Genomic DNA, 22,968 nt, shown 5'->3' with positions numbered 1-22,968 from the left:
AGAATTGCTTGATTATAAAAAGTGAGATCTTGGAGTAGTAAAATGTATGTTAGCTTGTGTTATGGTTAATATTTGAAATGACCCACCATATTCAAGAAATCCCCATACTTCCTCATTTGATTAATCAGTACATTAAGACAATTGTTTTATATTACAAGCTTCTGAAATGTTATGTTAAAATTTGCAAATGATGGGGAAAAAAAAATGCACTCGATCATGAATCAAGCCTTAGAAAACAAACAAAAAATTGTTACTTTTTTTTTTTTTTAAATTATAAAAATGAGAAAAGTTAAATTAAATTATATATTCTTATAAAATTGACTGCTTGAGTCTCTCTGCAGAAAGCAAATAGTAACTTCAGTTTAAATGTCAGGGATGGTGACGTGATGACGCCTTCATACAAAGTTTTAAATAAAAGTTGTCTTTAATATATTTATTATCAAGTAACCTCTTAAATATTACATATGCTACAACATGGTTTTCTTAAGAAAGAAAAAAAATTCAGAAAAAGAGTTTGAAAATGTTCAAATATTCCATTCAAGCCAACTTTAAACAATCCTTGTTTGCCATCTTACAGAAATATTAGTTTCAAGTCAGTGGTTCAATATTGATGTGAACCTGTTGTTGTTGTTTTGGCCTGCTGTATAATGTCATTTCCTCCTGTCTGTGTTAGAGTTGGAGACACCATTAGTGTCGCAGGTCCATAGAGACGAGAGTCCAACTTCACCAAAACATAGTTCAGTTTATTTTCCTCTGATATGAGGTGATGTTTGGAGAAAGTGCCGATCCCGCTCTCATATGAGATGAGAGTCAGAGGTCATGAGGAAGGTCAAAGGTTAGTGTCCGTGAACATGGTGTGTTCTTTCCTGACTGTGCTGAAGCCTTTGATGCTGTCCACAAACTCCTCACCTTCAAACTGACAATCAAAATCACATATCAGCCAAAAATAAAGCATTTCCAGCAGCAGCAAGTGCAACATAAATCCTGATGTTCTCACCAGGCCACTGTCGAGGCGTCTGAAGTGCGGCTCCCACGCTTCCTCGTCTTTCTTGTCCATCAGCTGACTGACGCTGCGCTGTAGAGCGTTCTGTGCGTACAGACCTGAGACGGTCACCACACCCTCCGCAGAACCGTCTTCATCAACCATTTTACCCTCAATCACCTCCTGAACAACAGAGGAACATGTGAGAAGAGGCTTCATCACCTTCATATTATTATTATACATTTGTTACATTATTATTTTGTTACATTATTCTTTTTGAAAAATTAGCGATTCTTTTTGAAAAAGTAGCGTTTCTTTTTGAAAAATTAGCGATTCTTTTTGAAAAAGTAGCGATTCTTTTTGAAAAAAGTAGTGATTTGTTAGTCTTACACATTTATTACAATGTAATTATACGTTTATTACAATGTAATTATACATCACGGTGTAATTATACGTTTATTACAGTGTTATACATTTGTTACATTATTATTATTATACATTTGTTACTAGGGATGCCACAATTCTCAATATAATATTGAACCGTTCGGTACGACATCCACGGTGCAATACGCGCTTGTGAATTGCGGTTTTTCGGTTTTACGTTTAAATAATTTATGTGCGTTTTATTTCTCTCCGAATTGACTGTTTGTGTGTGCCTGTAAGTCTACGAGCTGAGATGAGGAAACTCCTCCCCGCGACGGCCGCGAGTAAGTTAGGGGGCGCGTGCGCGGCTTAACCATCATTCCACACTTTAACATGGCGAGCGGCGGTGAAGTCAGGCTACAGTACGAGGAAGCGCCGGCATCTTTCAAATCCGTGGTGTGGGGACATTTCAGTTTTGCCGTTGAGTATAATACCGAGGAAGAAAAAAAACGGTAAACAAAAAAAATGACTGTGTGCAAGCATTGTTTTACACGTGTAGCCTACTCAAACGGAAACCTCAAAATACAGGAATAGATAGCTAAGCTGACCTAAGTGAAATTGCACTTTACATTCTGAATGAAGGACACTGTACTGGAGTTGCCTACTGTTAAGTTTAATTAAGATGGTTTATTTATGTTTACTGAAGTGCAAGTATGTTTATTTGAAATGGTCAATTTATGTTTACCAACTTCACATGTATGTTTATTTTCAAAATTTAAGAATTTATGTGTTCCCCAGTTTGTACATGGGCTACCAGCAGCTGTGAAATGTCAGTGTTAATTTTATATTATACTATACACTAGGAACTAGTGGACTTTTCTTAGCTTTTAAGTAAAATAAAGGAGTATTGCAATAAATCGTTTTTATTTTTTTCTCCTTAACCTCTTACTGTTCCTATTGGCTAAGCATAGAATAACAAAAAAACACTCTTATGTGTCAAGCCATCAGAACCGAACCGAACCGAAAACCGTGGTTAAAAAACCAAGGTATGTATTGAACCGTGGGCTAACTGTATTGTTGCATCCCTATTTGTTACATTATTCTTATTGGAAAAATAATCGCTACTTTTTTCCAAAAGAATGTAATTATAATGTAACAAATGTATAATTACATTGTAATAAATGAATAACACTGTAATAAACGTATAATAACGCTGTAATGTATAATTACATTGTAATAAACATAATAACACTGTAATGAATGATTACATTGTAATAAATGTATAATAACACTGTAATAAATGTATAATTACATTGTAATAAGCGTATAATTACATTGTAAAAAATGTATAAGACTAACGTATATTACATTTTTTACACTACTTTTTGAAAATTGAATTGATACTTTTTAAAAAGAATCGCTACTTTTTCAAAAAGAATCGCTACTTTTTTTAAAGAATCGCTACTTTTTCAAAAAGAATATAACAAATAATAATGTAACAAATGTATTATAATAATGTAACAAATGTAATACATGTATAACACTGTAATAAACATAATAACGCTGTAATAATGTATAATCACATTGTAATAAACGTATAATAACACTGTAATGTATAATTACATTGTAATAAATGTACAACACTAATAAACATATAATAACACTGTAATAATGTATAATTACATTGTAATAAACGTATAATAACACTGTAATGTATAATTACATTGTAATAAACGTATAATAACACTAATGTATAATTACATTTTAATAAATGTATAATTACATTGTAATAAATGTATAATAACACTAATGTATAATTACATTGTAATAAATGTATAATACTGTAACAAAAGTATAATTACATTTTTAACACTACTTTCTTAAAAATAGCTACTTTTTCTAAAAGAATCGCTACTTTTTTCAAAAAGAATAATGTAACAATAACAAATGTATAATAATAATGTAACAAATGTATAATAACACTGTAATAAATGTATAATTACATTGTAATGTATAATAACACTAATAATGTATAATTACATTGTAATAAACGTATAATAACACTAATATAAATGAAAATGAGAAATGTTGCTCTGGTAAATAACTAGGTTAAATAAAATAATAATAACTAAACCTTAATAGAAAATATAAAGACATTTAAAGAAAAACTAAACATGATAAAAACAGACAACACAATTAATACAACTTTAAATAAAATTAAATAGAATACTGAAAAATAATAAACTAATTCGAAAATGTATAAAAACTATTAAAACTACTAAAATAGCACTAATTTAAAGGTCAAGTTTCTATTTTTTTACACTTTAAAAAAGGTTGAGCTAACTTAAAAAAATGAGGCAACCTTTCACACTCAACTTTTTAAGTATATTAACTAATTTGCTCCAATTAAAGTACACTTAAAAAGTTTTGTTCATCTAATGAGTAACAGGTAGTCTTTGAACTTAAAAAAGTATTTGTAAAAATGTATTACATTGAACAATGTTGTGCCATTTCCCAGCATGTATTGCAGCTTGAAAAAATGATGTGGTAACTATTATTAAAAATTATCATCGCTTTGCATTTACTGGCTTGATTTATGCTGCTGCTGTTGTTATCACTGTTAATTAACTGTCATATGGTTCATATTTTTACTGAATTACAATTGTTGATCAGCACCATGTTTGAGATTTATGTGTTGAGGTGTGTATTGCATATAGGAAACTATAGAATGTTTATTTAACAATGCAAGCAGCTACAATCCTTGTTTTTCATCTCCATGTTTGATTTTCAAAGCTATGATATTCATGATATGAATATTATTTGCCTCTTAAAACCAGAGGCAAATATTTTACCCATTTTACCTCTAGTTTTAAGAGGCAAATAATATTAATATCATGAACATCATCCAATTTTTTAGCTTAAAAGACTACCTGTTACTCACTACATGAACAAAAGTATTTAAGTTGACTTTAATTGGAGCGAATTAGTTGAGTTAACTTAACAATTTAAGTGTAAGTTGCCTCATTTCTTTGAAGTCAGCTAATTTTTTTTAGTATACAATTGTATGCAGAGACAACTTAGTCATTAATTTTTACTCCACTTGGTGCTGCTAGTGGTGCGGAAATTACTTTAAGATTGAATGTATTTTTTTTCTGTTTACTGTTCTGTACTGTATACTGTTCATCCTTCATATAAATTCAAAATTGAGAAGTTGAATCTGCAAAATATGGCTCTTTTAGTAACACGAAGTTCATGAAATGAAGCTCTGACCTCCATGTGCATCGTGTAGGCCTTCAGTGTGACGCTGTTCGGAGAGCCCACCGTTTCTGGAACCATGTCGAACTGTGTCGAAGGAACAAACATATCATTAATATTTCATAGATACATGGTAAAGAATAATTTCAGGACTTAATTCCCTCAGGAAAGATAGATTGGGCCGTTCACACAGGATGTGTATTTGCGTCTAAAAATGCGAGACACAGGCAGAAGTGTAGTCAAGACTAGTCCTTCAAAACAGTGTTACTAATAAACTGGATGTAAATTAATTTCAAAGAAAGGTGATTTAAGCAATTTTGAGCGTGGCATGGTTGTTGGTGCCAGACGGGCCGGTCTTGAGTATTTCACAATCTGCAAAAGAATGGTGTGAAAAGGGAAAAACATCCAGTGCGCGGCAGTCCTGTGGGCGAAAATGCCTTGTTGATGCTAGAGGTCAGAGGAGAATGGGCCGACTGATTCAAGCTGATAGAAGAGCAACTTTGACTGAAATAACCACTCGTTACAACCGAGGTATGCAGCAAAGCATTTGTGAAGCCACAACACGCACAACCTTGAGGCGGATGGGCTACAACAGCAGAAGACCCCACCGGGTACCACTCATCTCCACTACAAATAGGAAAAAGAGGCTACAATTTGCAAGAGCTCACCAAAATTGTACAGTTGAAGACTGGAAAAATGTTGCCTGGTCTGATAAGTCTCGATTTCTGTTGAGACATTCAGATGGTAGAGTCAGAATTTGGCATAAACAGAATGAGGCTGGTGGTGGTGGTGGTGTAATGGTGTGGGGGATGTTTTCTTGGCACACTTTAGGCCCCTTAGTGCCAATTGGGCATCGTTTAAATGCAACGGCCTACCTGAGCATTGTTTCTGACCATGTCCATCCCTTTATGGCCACCATGTACCCATCCTCTGATGGCTACTTCCAGCAGGATAATGCACCATGTCAAAAAAGATCGAATCATTTCAAAATGGTTTCTTGAACATGACAATGAGTTCACTGTACTAAAATGGCCCCCACAGTCACCAGATCTCAACCAAATAGAGCATCTTTGGGATGTGGTGGAACGGGAGCTTCATGCCCTGGATGTGCATCCCACAAATCTCCATCAACTGCAAGATGCTATCCTATCAATATGGGCCAACATTTCTAAAGAATGCTTTCAGCACCTTGTTGAATCAATGCCACGTAGAATTAAGGCAGTTATGAAGGCGAAAGGTGGTCAAACACAGTATTAGTATGGTGTTCCTAATAATCCTTTAGGTGAGTCTATATATATATATATATATATATATATATATATTAGAAATAAAAATTACATCACATAATAACCAATATAGAGATCGCACTGTCAGAGAGTTTGGGAATATTCACACATAACATATACACATAAAACACATTTTAACATTTTAAAAGAACAATAGGAGAGTGGGGCTGGTTGGGTCAAGGGTTGAGGGCGCTGCCTCAAAAATCTGACATTAAAATGACTGTCCTCTTGACATGAACATTTACTAAAATCATCTAACTGTCACTTACTGTTGAGGTGAGGGACAACTTTTTTATTTTACAGTGTCTAAATAAAAAACTGTTAAAGCCTTCTTCAACAACCTAGATACAGTCACAGGCACAGGTTTCCTCCAGGTGACATCTGGAACATGGATGAGACAGGAGTCACTACAGTCCAGAAACCGAACAGGGTCATTGCCAGGCGGGGATTTAAGCAAATTGGGTCAATAACCTCTGCAGAGCGAGGGTCGCTTATTACCCTTGCCTGCGCAGTTTCAGCCACAGGGAATAGCCTTCCTCCATATTGTCTTCTCCAGGGTAAATTTCAGGGACCACTTCATTCTGAATGGACCTACAGGTTGCAAAGGAGGTGCAAACCCATCAGGATGGATGAAGGAAGACCACTTTGTTGAATTCCTGAAGCATTTTGTGGAGAATACAAAATGCATAAAAGAGAAGCTATGTCTCCTTTTGCTTGACAACCATGAGGCCCATCTCTCTGTCAGTGGCTTGAAGTATGCCAAAGAAAACGGTGTAGTCATGCTATCATTCCCCCCACACTGCTCCCATCGGCTTGACCGCACTGTGTGTGGGCCTCTGAAGAGGCATGTCAACACAGCCTGTGACTCATGGAAGCTGAACAACCCTGGCAAACCCATGTCTATGATGTGCCTGGAATTGTTGCCACAGCATAACCATTGGCTGCAACCCCAAATAACATCCAATCAGGATTCAGGGTGACTGGACTTTTCTGCTATAACAGGGATGTTTTCTCAGAAGAGGCCTTCGCCCAATCTTATGTTACAAACTGGCCAAACCCAGTCCCAACTGCCAATCTTGTTGCTGTCCCTGATGAGCTTCACCCTTCCACTGACAATGCTGTGCAACCAGTCTACATCTGCCAGAACTGTGATTCATGCGCTTCATCTGATTGAGACACACATGTTGACATGCTAGTTAGCCTAACAGCGTACTGCATTATTTCTGTTACTCCTAATACTACACACACACAAACTCACACACACATTGGGTCTCATTCATGAAACACGAGCAGAACGAATTTTTGTGTAAATCGTGTGTAAAGTGGTTCTGGCGTAAATTTTCGGATTTATTAAAATGTTCGTATTTTCCAAATGTTAGTTGGTACACAAGAAATCTACACCTGCTCCCAGCCACGCGTAAATAGTGCGCTTACCCGAACGTTTTGCTCATTAATAAGGCTGCATTTTAATTCACCTTAATCGGGTACATATTTGCACAGCATTTTGAAAAAATATTATATATAGTAATTACATACGGTTTTTCTTATTATGAGAGCCAGTAATAGCATCTGCGATGGTGGTCCTTCTCCAGTTTGAATACTATTTTTCCGAAGTGAACTAATTCGTTTTTTGCTCTCAAGCTTAATGTCGAACCATTTTCTTCTCACTTCTGGGAATGTTCGATTAACAGATGAAACTCCATTAACTGCATCTGTAATATGCTGCCAAGCTTCCTTTTTTTTTAGGACCCGATACGCCACTATGTACGCTTGAAAATAAATGTGGCGTTTTGAATGAACTTCTGATAATAAAACTTTTTTCTAATTTTTTTTCATTCGCATTCATGTCATAATATGATGCCCATATATAATTGTCAGTCGGAGTATTTGTGAATCAGGAGAAGAGTTTTCGGGAAGGTCTCTTTACGCGTAAATCACTCGCATATATGAAGTTCCTTAACGTAAGTTAGGGAGGAGCGAGCCCATCCAATCTTTCAATCAACAAACAGAGTATATAAGCAGCCGCTTACCTCTCCCTAGTATCAGCTGTTCCAGTATCATTGCTGCTTCATGGAATAATGTCCGACATCCCGGAAATACAGCTCTTCCCGTCAGACGACGAACTGACGAGCCTTCCCAAGACTCCGACAGCCTCACCCCGTGTAAGATCGGAAATCACGGATCATCTCCACGAGCGTTCTGGCCGAGAAATCCAGCGCTCATACAAACCACGCTCCAAAAGACAACGCTCTCCTCCACCTTCAAGACCGCCAGTTTTAACTGTGCCTCGTCCGTCTTCTCAGATTTCATCTCTCCACGCAACAGCCGCTAATACACCGATTCCACCCATTTCGAAATGTTCAGTCAACAGCCTACGTCAAGTCCTTTCCAGTCCTGGAATCCATTTCTCCCGCAGATCGTCTAAAGTGCAACTTTACGATCTCTTCATCAGTTCCTTCAGTTCCAGCACCGGGCATCCTGATCCCACACAATCTCAACGCGCCGATCCAAAGGCTACCGGCAGCGGCGCGGCTCGCACTTCCTCGTCCGCCGGTATTTCCACCCGACCAAAAACAGCGGCCGCAAAAAATAGTTCCGCTTCTTCTCCAGCTCCAACAAACTTCATCCAGTCAGCCCCACTCCCCAGGCAAGAACCAAACTTTCAATCACTTTTCTCAGCACTCCCATCTGCGTCTCCAGCTTTTTCTAATCCTCTTCATAATAACCCTTGTGCCAGGCCACCTTCGCACACGGTTACATTTCTATCATCCCCAAACCAACCTACCCAAAGAGCGGATCCTAGCGTGAAGTTGCCTTCGCTAGCTATCCCCCCTCCACCCCCTCCTCTTTCCTTCCATTCCAATTCACCCCATTCCTTTCCTCCCACCTCTATCTTCCAATCATATCCTAATATTCTTCCCAGTTCACATCCGAGCGTGAGGCTGCCTCCGCAAAGGACTTCTTCTCCTTTCTTTCCCACAAACCTTCCCTTTCCTCCAACTTCAGCCCATGCCAGCCATTTTGGACACCAGCCAGTAATGGGACCCTCCGATCATCATTTATCTACTTTTCCCAACACTCACACCTACTCTCCAGGTACAATCCACTTGCCAGCCCATTCACTCTCCACAGCAGTCCATCTTCCAGCTCCTCCTAATGCAGTGGCCATGGAACCACCTCCAGTTTCAGCCCATCTCCGGTCCTTAATTCTATCAGGTGCAGATATCGATCTTCCTTCTCTACTGACTTCCGTCCCCCTCAATGAATCCCACCGCTCGTTTGATTGCGGCCCATTAACCATCAATCTTAAAAATTCTGTACAACCTTTAAAACGAGTTCTCACACTCGCAGAATTCTGCATCGCTTTTGCTAGATATACTGAAGTAATTTGCACTTCATTTCCAGCCAGACGCAAGGAATTAAACGACTACCTCTCCATTATAGCAGAGCTCAGTCTCTCTTTCGGAGGTTGTCATTTTTATACCTATCATAAGCTTTTTTCAGCTAAATGTGCCGCCCGTGTCACCCACTGGAACCAGTGTCCTTATTGGGGAGCTCTGGACCTCGAACTTTACAACAGAGTCTTCTTAGGCGTTCGGAGCCTTTCTTGCGCCATCTGCAGGTCCATTATTCATTCTACTTCAGAATGTCCCCAAACCAACCCAGATCATCCAACCCATCCAGCCCCTTTCCAAGAAAAATCCACCGCCTACGTCCCTTAACCAAGGAACGACCGCAGTCAGATATTCACCTCAGTTTCAGGTAGACAAGTATGCAACAGCTTCAATTCCTCAGGTTGCAACAGACAACGATGCCGCTTCCTTCATGTCTGCAATTTCTGCGGCGGAGCTCACGCCCGTTCCATTTGCCCCGTGCGCCGCTCCTCTGCTAACCTCAATAAAAAATTTCAAAAGTACCTCTCTAGTCCAATCATCATTTCATCACTAGCTAGAGGACTACACAACCATCCAGACAAAAACTTCACCCAGTTTCTTCTTACAGGCCTGAAAGAAGGTTTTGACCCCGGCTTGGTAAGCATACCTGATTCCAGCCTGATTTGCAACAATCTTCAATCCGCGACAGCCGAACCCGATATAGTGGAAACCAGGGGCGTAGCAACCGGGGGGGACGGGGGGGACACGTCCCCCCCACTTTTAGAAACAGGTGATTCTGTCCCCCGCATTTGTTTTTACTCCGCGCCAATATTTCCGCCCGTGTTCTCTGATTTGTTACTTAGACTTGAGTGAGCTAACATTCAGCCAATCACAGCGCGAAGCATCTATTGGGCGCGTCTGCCATGAGCTTCAAATCTTTTGTTGCTCTTGCGAATTTTCGTGTTTTAGTCGGTTTGCTGTTTGGCCGTCTAATGCACCCCAGAAAAAAAAAGCAGAGGACCACATCATTTTTTTTCAAACACACACTGTTACAGTATGTCGCGATGACATGAATCACACGTAAAGTTTCCTTATTATGATTTAACCTACTGTAACGCTGTAAGAAGTGTAAGACAACAGAACCCGTATGGACCTCGTCACGTCGCGCCGGATTGTGCCGAGTGTGTGTTAAATGCTCTCCTACTTGTTGCTTTGGATAAAAGCGTCTGTTAAATGAGACATAACAGATAATTCCCAGCAGGCACACAACGTCATAAGACGTTGATATTTGGTTAAATTTTGGTTGCGACGTCGGGTGACCAAAATTCAATGTAAATTCAACATCTAATGTCAATGTTAAATTGATGTCCAATACCGAATACATTGATTTAGGTTTTATTGATATATTTTTTTATAAAATGTCTGTTGTATAAAATTACTGTAGGCTAGATGTAATCTGTTATGTACTCATTGAACACTTTTTTTGGTCCAACTGTTAGTAAGATAAAAGTGATTGTTCAAGTGTAGTTTAACTGAAATATTGTAAATAGCCTATCATAAAACATCTTTATTTCATAAAAATAAAGTATAGATTTCCACAGTTGTCTGAAAGTCCCATTTTTTTATTTCGAGTATGATTTCACAAAAATAGGTGCTGTAAACTATCATGGCATGTTCCCAAAATTGGCACTAGGGTGCTGTAAAATGCCAATTGCTATTCCATCTAGAATTTATTATTATGAACATCACCTTTCAGTCCCTCCAGAAAAACGCGATTATGCAATCGCATGATTCAATAATCAGCCAAAGTCCGCATATTTATGCGGGGGCATTTTTTCAAATACGCCGCACTTTTGCCGTATAAATTGCCGATTTCCACCCAAAATATGCGGGGCTTGTATGATTTCATAATCCCCGCATTTTTGTTGCAAAAAAAAGTCACATATATCTTAGCAGAAAGTTGAAAAATGTTGCGTTTGCTTCACACGAAAGCAGCCGTTTCCCCCTGTTGCCATGGGAACGTTATGAAGTGACGTAATTACGCATTGAAAAAAAAACTGTAAAACAGGAAACATTTTTTTCATATTTTATTTATTCATTTTTACAGAAGTTGTAACATATTCCTTTTGTAAAGCTACAGAACTTGTTTGACTCATCAATGTTTTGTAAGTTTGAGCCATGTGTTTATTAAGGTCTGAAATAAAACAAGATTAAATATTCCAGCTCTTTCTGTGATGTAGTATGTTTGCTTATCATAGGAAGTAATAAGAAATAGCTCTATACATTAAGGTAATAGCCTAGTGAGAACAGGGTGTTGGGGAATCACTTTTTCTCTCTTTTTCATCAAACCGCCGTTTTTGCAAGTTCCGGCAATTTCATCACATAAAATTGCAAATATCCTGCATATTCCATCGCCGCATAATCAAGAATTTTTGCCCGCAACAATCACAAAAAAACTCCGCATTTTTCTGGCAGGACTGACCTTTGGGTCACATCACCACACCATTTTGTCCCCCCCACTTTTATAATGGCTGCTACGCCCCTGGTGGAAACCCTAATCAAAAAAGAACTAGATTCAGGATTCATGATCGGCCCTTTTGATTCTCCACCTTTCAAATTATTCCGTATAAGTCCTATCGGAGTAGCCACTAGAAAATTTTCAGGCAAAAAACGAATCATCATCGATCTCTCGGCTCCCCATGGAAATTCCCAACCCAGTATCAACAGCCTAATTCCTCTAGACGAATTTTCACTGCACTACCACGACATAGACCAAGCAATATCTCTCATAAAAAACGCCGGTTTCGGAGCCTGGCTAGCAAAGGTCGACATTACATCGGCCTTTAAAGTCATGCCAATTCATCCAGATTTCTGGCACCTTTTCGGCATTCGTTGGCATGAAAAATACTACTTCGCAGTGCGGCTAACTTTCGGCTGTAAAAGCAGTCCCAAAATTTTTGACATGCTTTCAGAAGCACTCTGCTGGATTCTACAAAACAATCACGCAATCCCGTACCTCATCCATCTCCTCGACGACTTCCTCGTCATTTCACCAAGTAATTTCCCTCCAGCAAAACACTTAACCGTCATCCAAACAGTGTTTTCCAAACTAGGAGTTCCCCTCTCTCTCGAAAAAACCGAAGGCCCTTCTACGTCATTGGAATTTCTTGGAATCCTCCTAGACTCTGTCAAATTCCAAGCTTCTCTCCCCAAAGAAAAAATAGTTTGCATAATCACAATCGCATCAAATTTGCTGGAAGCTAACCATTGCAGCAAGCGCGATCTGCTTTCTCTCCTAGGCCACCTAAACTACGCAATGCGCATAATTCCCCAAGGCCGGCCTTTCATTTCCCATCTGCTAACTCTCGCTACCTCAGCATCTAGTTTAGAAGACATAATTTCACTAAGCCAACCATGTAGGGCAGACCTGAAATTATGGATCTCATTCCTCAAACAATGGAACGGGATTACCTTCTTCTACACCGACTTCGTGTCCCGACCTTGCGACATCACCCTGTTCACTGACACTGCCCCCTCCAAAGGTTTTGGAGGTTTCTACAGAGGACGTTGGTTTGCCTCAACCTGGCCTCCTGAGCTAACCAATACACCTCAAACCGCTGATTCGACCGCCCTGTTCGAGCTGCTAGTAGTAGCAGCCTATCTATGGGGATCCGAATGGTCAACAAAAAACATTCCGTTCCACTGTGATAATTCCGCCACCCTTTACTGTATCAACAAAAAACGTTCCAATGCTCCAAAAATCATGCCCTTTCTAAGGCGCCTCATTTGGATCTCTGCCTGTCATCAATTCATCATCAAAGCTGAAAATATTCCAGGTCACAAAAATGAAATAGCTGATGCTTTATCCCGTTTTCTTTTCCAGAAATTCAGAACATTGGCTCCGGAAGCAGACTCCAATCCAACTCCAGTTCCACCTTATTCAGAACTCATATTCCTCTAGAACATCCCCTCAGTCATCTCCATACCCTATCCATGAATACCATCCTACAAGCTGTTTCTCCCAGAACGCTTCAAACATACTGGACAGCTTGGGGTTCTTTCAAAAAATTCCACAGAGCTCACAACATGGTCTTTCCAGAGTTTTCCCTCCTCTCAATATCCTCCTTCGTCACATACCTCCATCACACCACCTCAATTAAACCAGGACCAATCAAAGTCTACCTCAGCGGAATTCATTTCTTTTTTAAGCTACTCCATGGCCAACAGTGCCCCAACATTTCAAATCCCCAGATTTCTCTCCTCATCAAAGGTTTACAAAAAACCAATCCCCCTTGTCCAGACTCTAGACAACCTTTAACCATCGACATTCTCAGCATCTGCCTAACCACTCTCCGCTCAGGTCTTTTTTTTGAGGTTTCAAAGGAACCTCAAATCCATCCTCAACAGCTCCGGCATCCCAACCAAACAGTTTTCTTCACATTCCTTCCGAATAGGTGCAGCCACCACAGCAGCACAAAGGGGCCTTTCCGATCACCAAATCAAAATGCTAGGCCGATGGTCATCCCACGCCTTCGAAACATACGTTCGTTCAGATCTACATAACATTAGACAAGCACAACAAGCACTAGCATCCTTCTGAGTCTGGACCGCCTCTCCCTACTATTCGCATCTCCCCGCTAACCTAGCCCCGCAGGGCGTGTTTCCATCTGGATGCAGTGAGAGCTCTCCCTTTTCGGATGTGCGTGACCTACCACTCCTGGAGTGGGGTCTCCCATCCGAATCGCCGTGTGGGCTCCCCCGTTCAGATGCATCATAGGCTCTCCCGTTCGACTTGCTGCGTGGGCTCTCCCGTTTTGATTGCCGAGTGAACTCCCTATTTATACATATGGGGGGGCTCTCTCCTTCGAAACGCAGCGGGAGCTCTCCCGGTCGAATCGCAGTATGAGCTTTCCGTTCGGGCGCCGTGGGGGCTCTCCCTTTCCGAATCGCTGTGTGATCCTTCATGTTTTTAACCATGGAGGCTCTCCCGTTCGGATCGCAGTGTGGGCCCTCCTATCCGAAAAAATCAGGACTGGAGGTACCAAGGATCGTACGTCCCTCGAACGCGACGGGCCATTATGTCTTTATGTGATCTTCGCCCCCTGTGTCAGAAGGATGGTAGTTCTGCTTTTCCTATGTATACCGTAGGCTCCCTCTTGCTGCGTAGGGAGTTTCGCTTCAGATACTGGTGGCCCGTTTGCCTTTAGGGACGAGGACCTTCTTCCCCGTTTGTGACATCTGGAAGCCCCATGTTTTCTAACTCCATGGAGCTCCATGTCATGGATGTGGCAGGGCGTTCTCCAACCTCGTACTCAAACCTCCAGTCCCAAGATACTCCCGGAGGAGTAATATCTGAAAGTCACTGCCGCAGCAGTGCAGCGGTGAGATGTACCCCAGTCAAATTTCCACAAGCCCATGTCGTTTCACTCCACAACGAACGCAGGCACACTCTTTCAAACACAGCTCCCGCCGGAGCTCCACTCATAGCCCCACATGGTGGGCATAGTAGGGAGACGCAGTTCCAGCCAGGAGCCCCATTAAACATATCACTGCCGCAGCAGTGTCCATCCATGCTCCATACAGCTTTCAATTTCCACTCTTTTGGGGGGTAACATACTTTAAGCTTATAGGCATCCTGTATTTGATCACGTTATTCTAACTTGCTGTCCCAAATATTTATTCAACACTTTTGGGGGGCATATCAGAGCTCGAGTTGAAGCTGCTTCATCGAGCCCCTCTCCAGCGGACAGCAAGCCAAATAAGTTTAACCTAATATCTTAAAGATTTTATGGGCAAACGAACTCGTTAAATGAAGTTCCTAAACGTAAGTTAGGGAGGAGCGAGCCCATCCAATCTTTCAATCAACAAACAGAGTATATAAGCAGCCGCTTACCTCTCCCTAGTATCAGCTGTTCCAGTATCCCTCCACCTCCCCAAACTCCACCTTCATCTTAGGTACCTTGCCCTTTAATTAACAGGTCCTACATTTAGCCACTGGGGGGCATATCAGAGCTCGAGTTGAAGCTGCTTCATCGAGCCCCTCTCCAGCGGACAGCAAGCCAAATAAGTTTAACCTAATATCTTAAAGATTTTATGGGCAAACGAACTCGTTAAATGAAGTTCCTAAACGTAAGTTAGGGAGGAGCGAGCCCATCCAATCTTTCAATCAACAAACAGAGTATATAAGCAGCCGCTTACCTCTCCCTAGTATCAGCTGTTCCAGTATCCCTCCACCTCCCCAAACTCCACCTTCATCTTAGGTACCTTGCCCTTTAATTAACAGGTCCTACATTTAGCCACTGGGGGGCATATCAGAGCTCGAGTTGAAGCTGCTTCATCGAGCCCCTCTCCAGCGGACAGCAAGCCAAATAAGTTTAACCTAATATCTTAAAGATTTTATGGGCAAACGAACTCGTTAATTACTCGTAGGCCTATATTTACGAATGTTTCATGAATGAGACCCAATGTACGTACGTTAAATATAATGAATATTGAAGTATAGTAGGCTATATATAATATATAGTAGGCCTATATAATATAATATATAAACATTATCGTATTATTATAAAACTATTATATGTTGTATATTTATAAATATAATAACTGTCTGGGGCGTTTAGAGTCTTAAGAGAAGCTGGCCTCTGGAAGTTTGGCTTCAGTGACACACACACACGCTCAAGTTCTTTATATTTGTCACCTCATTCAGTAACAGCACCTCTGTGCCAACCAACCCCATTGCAAGTGCACAACATGACTTTAATGATGAATAAAACAGTTTTAGGAATCATTTGTGAACATTAACTGTGTCTGTTGATCAACTGAGATCTTAACCTTTCAGTTGTTACTGGTTAGACTATTTTAACATATAGCATGACTGAGAAATATGACAGAGAGTGAAAAGTGTGCCAACCAACACCGCTCTCCCCATTTCTTTGGCTGCTTACACTGCAGGTCTTGATGCCCAAATGCGATTTTCTGACTATATCCAATTTTTTTGACGACCCGCTTACATCATCTTTTAAAAGTGACCCACGTATCCGATTTTTGCATTTACACTATACACTGCTGAAACTACCAAATGTAGACGTTCTGACCCGGAAAAGGAAGTAAAACAGCACGAAATACAATGGATGCAAAAAATTATCCAGTGTTTTGCTTTCCACAATATTTTTTAAAAGTCATTAAGCTTTTTATCTTACGGTGGCACTGTGGCCACGAGCGCTTAAAACCGTGCCTCCCCATATCTCGTGAAATGTGTTCAAACACGGATTTATTTCTGTAACAACCCTGCATTTTTGCCTGCACTGTCTCTTCGCCCCAAACACTCAAAAGACATGAAACCTCCGCATTGCTCCACTGTGTGTATCCTTCGTCCTCCATCGCGCCTATAAGTCATGTGATCTCAGTTGGTGGTGTCCACCTAAGTTGACGTCACTTTTTTAATGACATACGACTCGCATTTACTGGGAATATCCGATTTGTCTGCTTACATGGCACACGCAAATGCACGTAATCCGATTCATATCCGATTTATTACCACGAGTGAGGCCTGAATCCGATCTGAGAAAATCGGAATCCATGCGGTTTTTTCCTGCTTATACGTTCATGGGTCATATCCGATCTGTGCCACATGAGAGGAAAAAATCGGATTTGGGTCACTTGAACCATGCAGTGGGGCTTTGTCACATAGCCTGCAGCTGTTTATCGCCTACTACTAGGGAAGTATACGATTTCGGATGCAGGCTGCAGCCACTTTCTTACAGTAGCCTACAGTAGCCTGAGATGCAGTTTGGCAGGTTTTTTTCCACCCCCCTTTTGATTGATAGATATAATCTGCCCTAATCATCGGCTGTTTTTAAACAACTGGTGATGGATGAAAGTAATTGCTTTTATCTGCAGATACATCGCACTTTTTTTTGGCCTCACCAGGTAGGAGTTGCTGGGTGGGTAGTTGGTCAACGGGCTGCGGCGATGCAGTGGCAGCGGGACAAGCGGCGGTCGCTCTCGGGTGAACGGTGGTTTGTTCAAAGCCTTGTGTAAAACTATAGCCAGAATGAGAGCCAACAGCACGAGCGCGACTCCAGCCATCAGCACGATGAACCACAGCTCGCGGTAGAACGGTGAACCTCCCGCACCGGCACCCAGACGACCACCGGCAGGAGTGGGTGCCTCGACACCTGAGGTCATGGCAGCAGACACAACACAACACTGCTTTACAGCCGGGGAGGACAGTTGTCATGCATGTCAATTAACATTTCATGTACTTTAGCATTTATGTATTCTGAACACAACTTCAGCTCATAAAAGTGATCTGGTAATGATCTGTCGCCTTTGGCTTTTGGCTTGCTTAGTTGTGGACACTTAATAGTCAACAATATTATTGATCTGCCTGCATTGACACCATTTATAAGAACTGAACTGAGCTGGACGATGACATCACTGTTTCCTCCAGAGCGGCTATATATAATAAATTAACTAAATGAATAACTTTTTAGAACAAAAATGAACCATCACTGAACTTACTTAAACTGGACTGTGACGCTATTTTCTTCAAGAAACAAAGTTTGTTGCATTATTTTCCTGTTATCACTGTAAAGCTGCTTTGAAACAATCTGTAATGTAAAAAGCGCTATATAAATAAAGGTGATTTGACTGTATAGTGATCTGGTAAACAGAGCTGTTTTAACTGAAAGCAACTTGCATTTCTTAAAATATATCAGTGCCATTGTTTTATCTCTAGATGCACACCATGTGTTTTTCTAAGGCATGTTTATTAAAGCTACTTAAATGTCCTAATAAAACTAAAGCCTAATCCTGTCTTAATCTAAGCTCTGTCTGACCAGGCTTGATCTTTAAAATGTAGGCTATTAAATGTGTAAATTAGCAATTAGATTAATAAATGCTGTAGAAGTATTGCTCATTCAAGTTAACAAATGAAACCTTATTGTAAAGTGTTACTGAAATATTTTTAACAAATAAATCTTATTTCTGAGATGATATGGACGGCACACACTGAATATAACATGCACGTAACGAGGTCATGTGACCTCATAGTGGGTCGTATTCATTGTATAGCTACTGTGCAGGACTCCAGTACTGACGTCTGATAACAGCCTGAACGTCACGTCTATCTAGTTTCACTGTCCTGGTCTTAGCAGTAATCACATAGCCAGAGGTCTCTGTAACAAGACACGTTTGCTCCATATCTCTCTCTTCCAGCTGAGGACGTTTGATATTTGTCCATCATCCTGCTTTTTAGCATTACAACACAAGTGGGTTTTTAAAAAAGCACCTTGACGCACTGCAAAAAATAAAATATTGATCTGATGGACTCTCTTTGTTTTAGTCCAAATGACAGCATCCAATAAAGCTGCACGCATCTCATCTGTGTCCAAACTCAGAGGTCAAATGAACACAGTGGCATGAAACAATTCAAATAAAACGAGCAAACGTCACAAAGAGTTTCACTCACCAGTGTCTGCGTCCGTGGTTCCTCTCATAGGGGTTCAGGGACCCCAGGAGTGTGTGTGTGACATGAGACAGGGCCCTCAAACGGACCGGAGAATCAACCATGAGCGCTGACCTGAAACATTTTATAGATGTGCATCTGGAAAACACTTAAATGAAGCTATTCGGTCTGTGTCGTCTCTTCAAGGTGAGTGTGGAAAGGACAGAAACGGTGTGTGTAAGGTGTCTCTGCAGCTGTAATTGTACTCCAGGGCTCTATGGTAACACGAGGTGATAGAGAGATCAGTTACCGCAGTAAAACCGACTGTTGTCATTATGATACAACCCAGTGAACACACAAACCCTTTTTACCTGGTACACACATTTTGTCTCACTTGCTCTTTTAATCCACAGACAGTACCTGTGTAAACACAGTAACTGATTTTAACATGGTTATGGTCTTATGTTTCACAAGATCAGATTTTAACATGTGAGCTACAACATCTTTTTTGAGCTGACGCACATCTTTCAATTTCATTCTACTTCATCTGACTCACATATGGGATTTAAAGGGTTAGTTTTAACTCAAAAATGTATTACTCACCCTTATGTCATTCCAAACCCATTAGACTTTCGTTCATCTTCGGAACACAAATGATGAAACAATGTATCTTTTTGATTAGATCTGAGAGCTCTCTGTCCCTCCATTGACATATACACAACTACCACTTTCAAGCCCCAGAAAGGCAAATCTATGTGACTATAATAGTTTAACCTCAATTTTGTGAATCGACGCGAGAGCTTTGTTTGCGCAAAAAAAAACATAATTTACCACTTTATTTACAAAATATGAATCTCCAACCAGTGTTTACGAGAACACCACAACATGCTTTGAGTCAAAAAAGTAACAAAGTAATAAAAATGACAAAACACACATTAGGCCCAACAAAATTACCCAACATTAAACTAAAATTAAAATGTATAAAAAATAAAGAATAATTCAAAATATTAACAAAAACTATAGGCCTAATACTATATCAAATATCTAGATTCTAAAATAACATGCTGCTAACTTCTTGTAATCTAGTTAAAACCATATTTTGAGGGCAATACTTTTCATCTAACAGATGTGTGTATGCATATTCAAATTAATTTCTAGTCCAATATGCTAGATGTTTCGCATTGTATAGAGCAGGTTTTTATTTGTCTGTTTATTTCCGTTCAAACCACACATTAAGTGAATATTGAGGTTTGCTGTAATGTCGTATCTTAACCACTAGAGGCCAGTGCGGATTAAAGTGCAGATCACAGATATCTGTGGTGCGGATTGCTCTCAGTAGAAACCTCGCCAAACATGTCTCTGCAATCTTTGTTATAATAAAAACATGTTGAGAAATACAGATTTAAAGAAATACTAATCGTTTTAACAATTTTTGACTTGCCATTTACGAAACGCGTTTAACGTGTCAACTTCCTGATGATTTCAGCAAGTATTAAAATGAAATATTCATAGATATTCTGCTGATATCATCAGATATATGAGGCTTGTAGATGAGTCAGTTCCCGGTGCACGATGCGCACTATATCAAACAGAGCGGATTTAATTTATCGTGACGCTAAAATGCTAATCCATTAATTCCCTGATCAGCATTCATGTTTCGCCTGGTCGCGTTTGAGACACCGAGGGTTTATTAGTGAATTAATGCACTCTGGGATAAAATCATCTGCAGATGTAATTAATCACACAGACAATCACACTAACTCGCTTACAGACTTGACAGAACCAGCACACTATGAGCTGCTGTTTGCTAAATCAAGCTGTCAGATTTTCCGTTTTCAATTTATGACTAAAAATAATGATACTTTCACATTTTGTCATACAACACACACATAGCAAAAACATTATGACCAGTCACAGCGGTAAAGCAAAAAAGTAAATATTGTTGATCATTTCCTAACAAGGCCTCATTAAGTTAGATGGAAAGCAATCAGTTCTCATAATCAACATGTTGGATGCAGGAGAAATAGACAGGAATAAAGATCTGAGTGACTTTGACCTGCAGGGCAGATTATTATGGCAGAGCGACTGGGTCAGAGTATCCGTCAGCTCTCGGTCAGCAGTGCTGAGTAATTACCAACAGTGCCAGAATTTACTGGCAACAGGGTGTTGGGCTCTTCGATGCACGAGGAGGGCAATAATGGCTATCCCGTCTGGTCCGAGCCAACAGAAGGTCTACTGTGGCACACTAAATTTCAATGATGGTTATGGGAGGAATGTGTCACAACACACATGGAGCAGCGGCAGAACAATCAGAGATCTATGATGACCCGTCCACTGCCGAAAGCGGCTACAATGGGAACATGAGCCTCGAAACTGGACCTTGGAGCAGCAGTGGAAGACGGTCGTCTGGGGAAGTGATGCACCAGGATGGACTGTAGGACGACGATAAGCCGGTGGAGAGTGTGTGCCGCTCTGGTCAATGTTCTGCTGGGAAACCCTGAGTCCGGTCATTCATGTGGACATTTATTTGACATGTCACCTTCCTAAACACCGTTGCAGACCAGATACACCCCTTCATGTCAATGGTGTTCCCTGGTGGAAGCACATAGTCACACTGCACACATTGATCAGGTTTGAGGAACATGATGAAGAGGTCAAGGTGTTGCTCTGGCCTCCAGATTCTCAAGATCTTAATGCAGTTGAGCATCTATGGGACGTGCTGGACCAACAGGTTCAGTCCACAGCGGCTCCACCTCAAACTACAGGACTTGCAGGATCTGCTGCTAAAGTCTCGGTGTCAGAGACCACAGGACACCTTCAGGCTCTTGTAGAGGCCATGCCTGGGTGGGACGGAGCTGTTTTGCTTTGGTTTGTTTGTGGTTTGTCCACCAAAGGGTCCTAGGTCTGAAAAAGGATGAAGACCCCTTGCATCACGGCAGTGACTTTTGTACAGGCATGCATCACTCATGCTTCAGAAAATGTAAAAAAAATAGTGATAGTCACAGAAATTCAGAGCACGATCTGTTCGGCAGTCCCACCACACACACACACACACACTCACACTTGGATTTCATTCTGTTAGCAGAGCCGTACAGGATTCTTCCAGTGTAAGCATCTTTTATACGAGCCTCATTAATTACCGTCAGTGTAGAGACTAATGTGTTGATGGTTCCTGACGGCCTGTGAAATGATGCAGGAGGAGCTGTCTGACATGCTGTTCATTTATCTGCATCGATTAGCTTGATTATTCATAGACATAAAGGTACAACAGCCATCACAATGATCTCTCTTTCTCAGAGAAATTAAATTCCAGACCTACATTGACGAGACACTGGACTCTTTTGACTTGGACCGGTGAGCAACTAACCAGAATACCAGATCTTATTTTAGATGATCAAAATCACTGTCGCTGGAAAAACATCCCACCAAATGACCGTGATATCGAACACAAATAAAGTAATTGTTTATTTACAAGGAATATTTGCTAATCTAAATAGCTATATTTGCTAAATATACGCTTGTATGTTTATATTTGTCATGCAAGCCCTTTATCTGAAAAGAAAACAATCAGATTGCCATAATCCAAAAATAAATAATATAATTAGAAATCTTTGGGTTTGAACACAAATTAATGTGCAGAATAATCTGCTTGTTTTTTGTGAATGTAACCCTGACCGACGTTTCTGCAGGAAAAACAGCTCAATTCTTCAAATCAAAGACGAAAAACACAGATGTCAAGTCCGTTATTTAATGCATTATTACTGAATATCTTTATATCATTTTTGCCATTTATTTAAAAAAAAGTCATTGCATATAATCAAACAGATAACGAGAAGATAAACTTACATTATTGTTCATGAGAGCATCGTACAACATCCACAAAACCTTCACAAGCAGAAACAGTGAGAATCACACACAGAACTGCGACTGCCATAAATAACAGACCCAGAAAATCCAGAATAAACCATCAGAGAATGACCGTCATTCTTAAACTAACAAACTCTCGAGATCAGTCTGTCCTGTTCACATTGATTCTATCTTGTTTTGTTTCCTTTATTATGGTAAACATATTCATATCTGATCATCACAATGACTGACAGACAACAATCAGCGCATAAATATTACATAAAACCACATGTAAGAAATGTCTCAGAACAGTACAGCATGAATGAGTAAATGTCAGATTATTTTGAGTGAACTATCCCTATGATCTAATTCAATCAACATTCAGTTATTGCTTCAAAACGTACTTTCACATCT

General features: G+C 40.3%; 1 protein-coding gene across 1 annotated transcript; it reads right to left on the bottom strand.

The window, feature by feature from the left end:
- Nucleotides 1-507: 507 nt before the first annotated feature.
- si:ch211-57i17.5 (usherin) lies at nt 508-18,971 on the bottom strand. Its single transcript, XM_056269529.1, has 5 exons — nt 18,733-18,971; nt 17,187-17,437; nt 4,616-4,687; nt 998-1,165; nt 508-916 (listed from the first exon to the last, which is right to left on the bottom strand). Exons 1-5 carry the CDS (start codon nt 18,758-18,760, stop codon nt 830-832), a joined length of 606 nt encoding a protein of 201 aa, XP_056125504.1. The 5' UTR covers nt 18,761-18,971; the 3' UTR covers nt 508-829.
- Nucleotides 18,972-22,968: the final 3,997 nt, after the last annotated feature.

The sequence above is a fragment of the Rhinichthys klamathensis genome, unplaced genomic scaffold, assembly GCF_029890125.1.
Source record: "Rhinichthys klamathensis goyatoka isolate OS25496 unplaced genomic scaffold, OSU_Roscu_1.1 h1tg000281l_1, whole genome shotgun sequence".
Classification (NCBI taxonomy): Eukaryota; Metazoa; Chordata; class Actinopteri; order Cypriniformes; family Leuciscidae; genus Rhinichthys; species Rhinichthys klamathensis.
The sequence above is the reverse complement of the archived record's forward strand: the minus strand, read 5'-3'. Positions and strand labels throughout refer to the sequence as shown.

What these genes read in the sequence shown, in the direction of transcription:
- si:ch211-57i17.5 (XM_056269529.1), bottom strand. Translation starts at nt 18,760, where the DNA reads ATGAGAGGAACCACGGACGCAGACACTG. An exon ending in AACCACGGACGCAGACACTG is followed by an intron (nt 17,438 to 18,732) that starts GTGAGTGAAACT and finishes CCATGACCTCAG; the next exon opens with GTGTCGAGGCACCCACTCCT. An exon ending in GACGCCTCGACAGTGGCCTG is followed by an intron (nt 917 to 997) that starts GTGAGAACATCA and finishes TTTGATTGTCAG; the next exon opens with TTTGAAGGTGAGGAGTTTGT.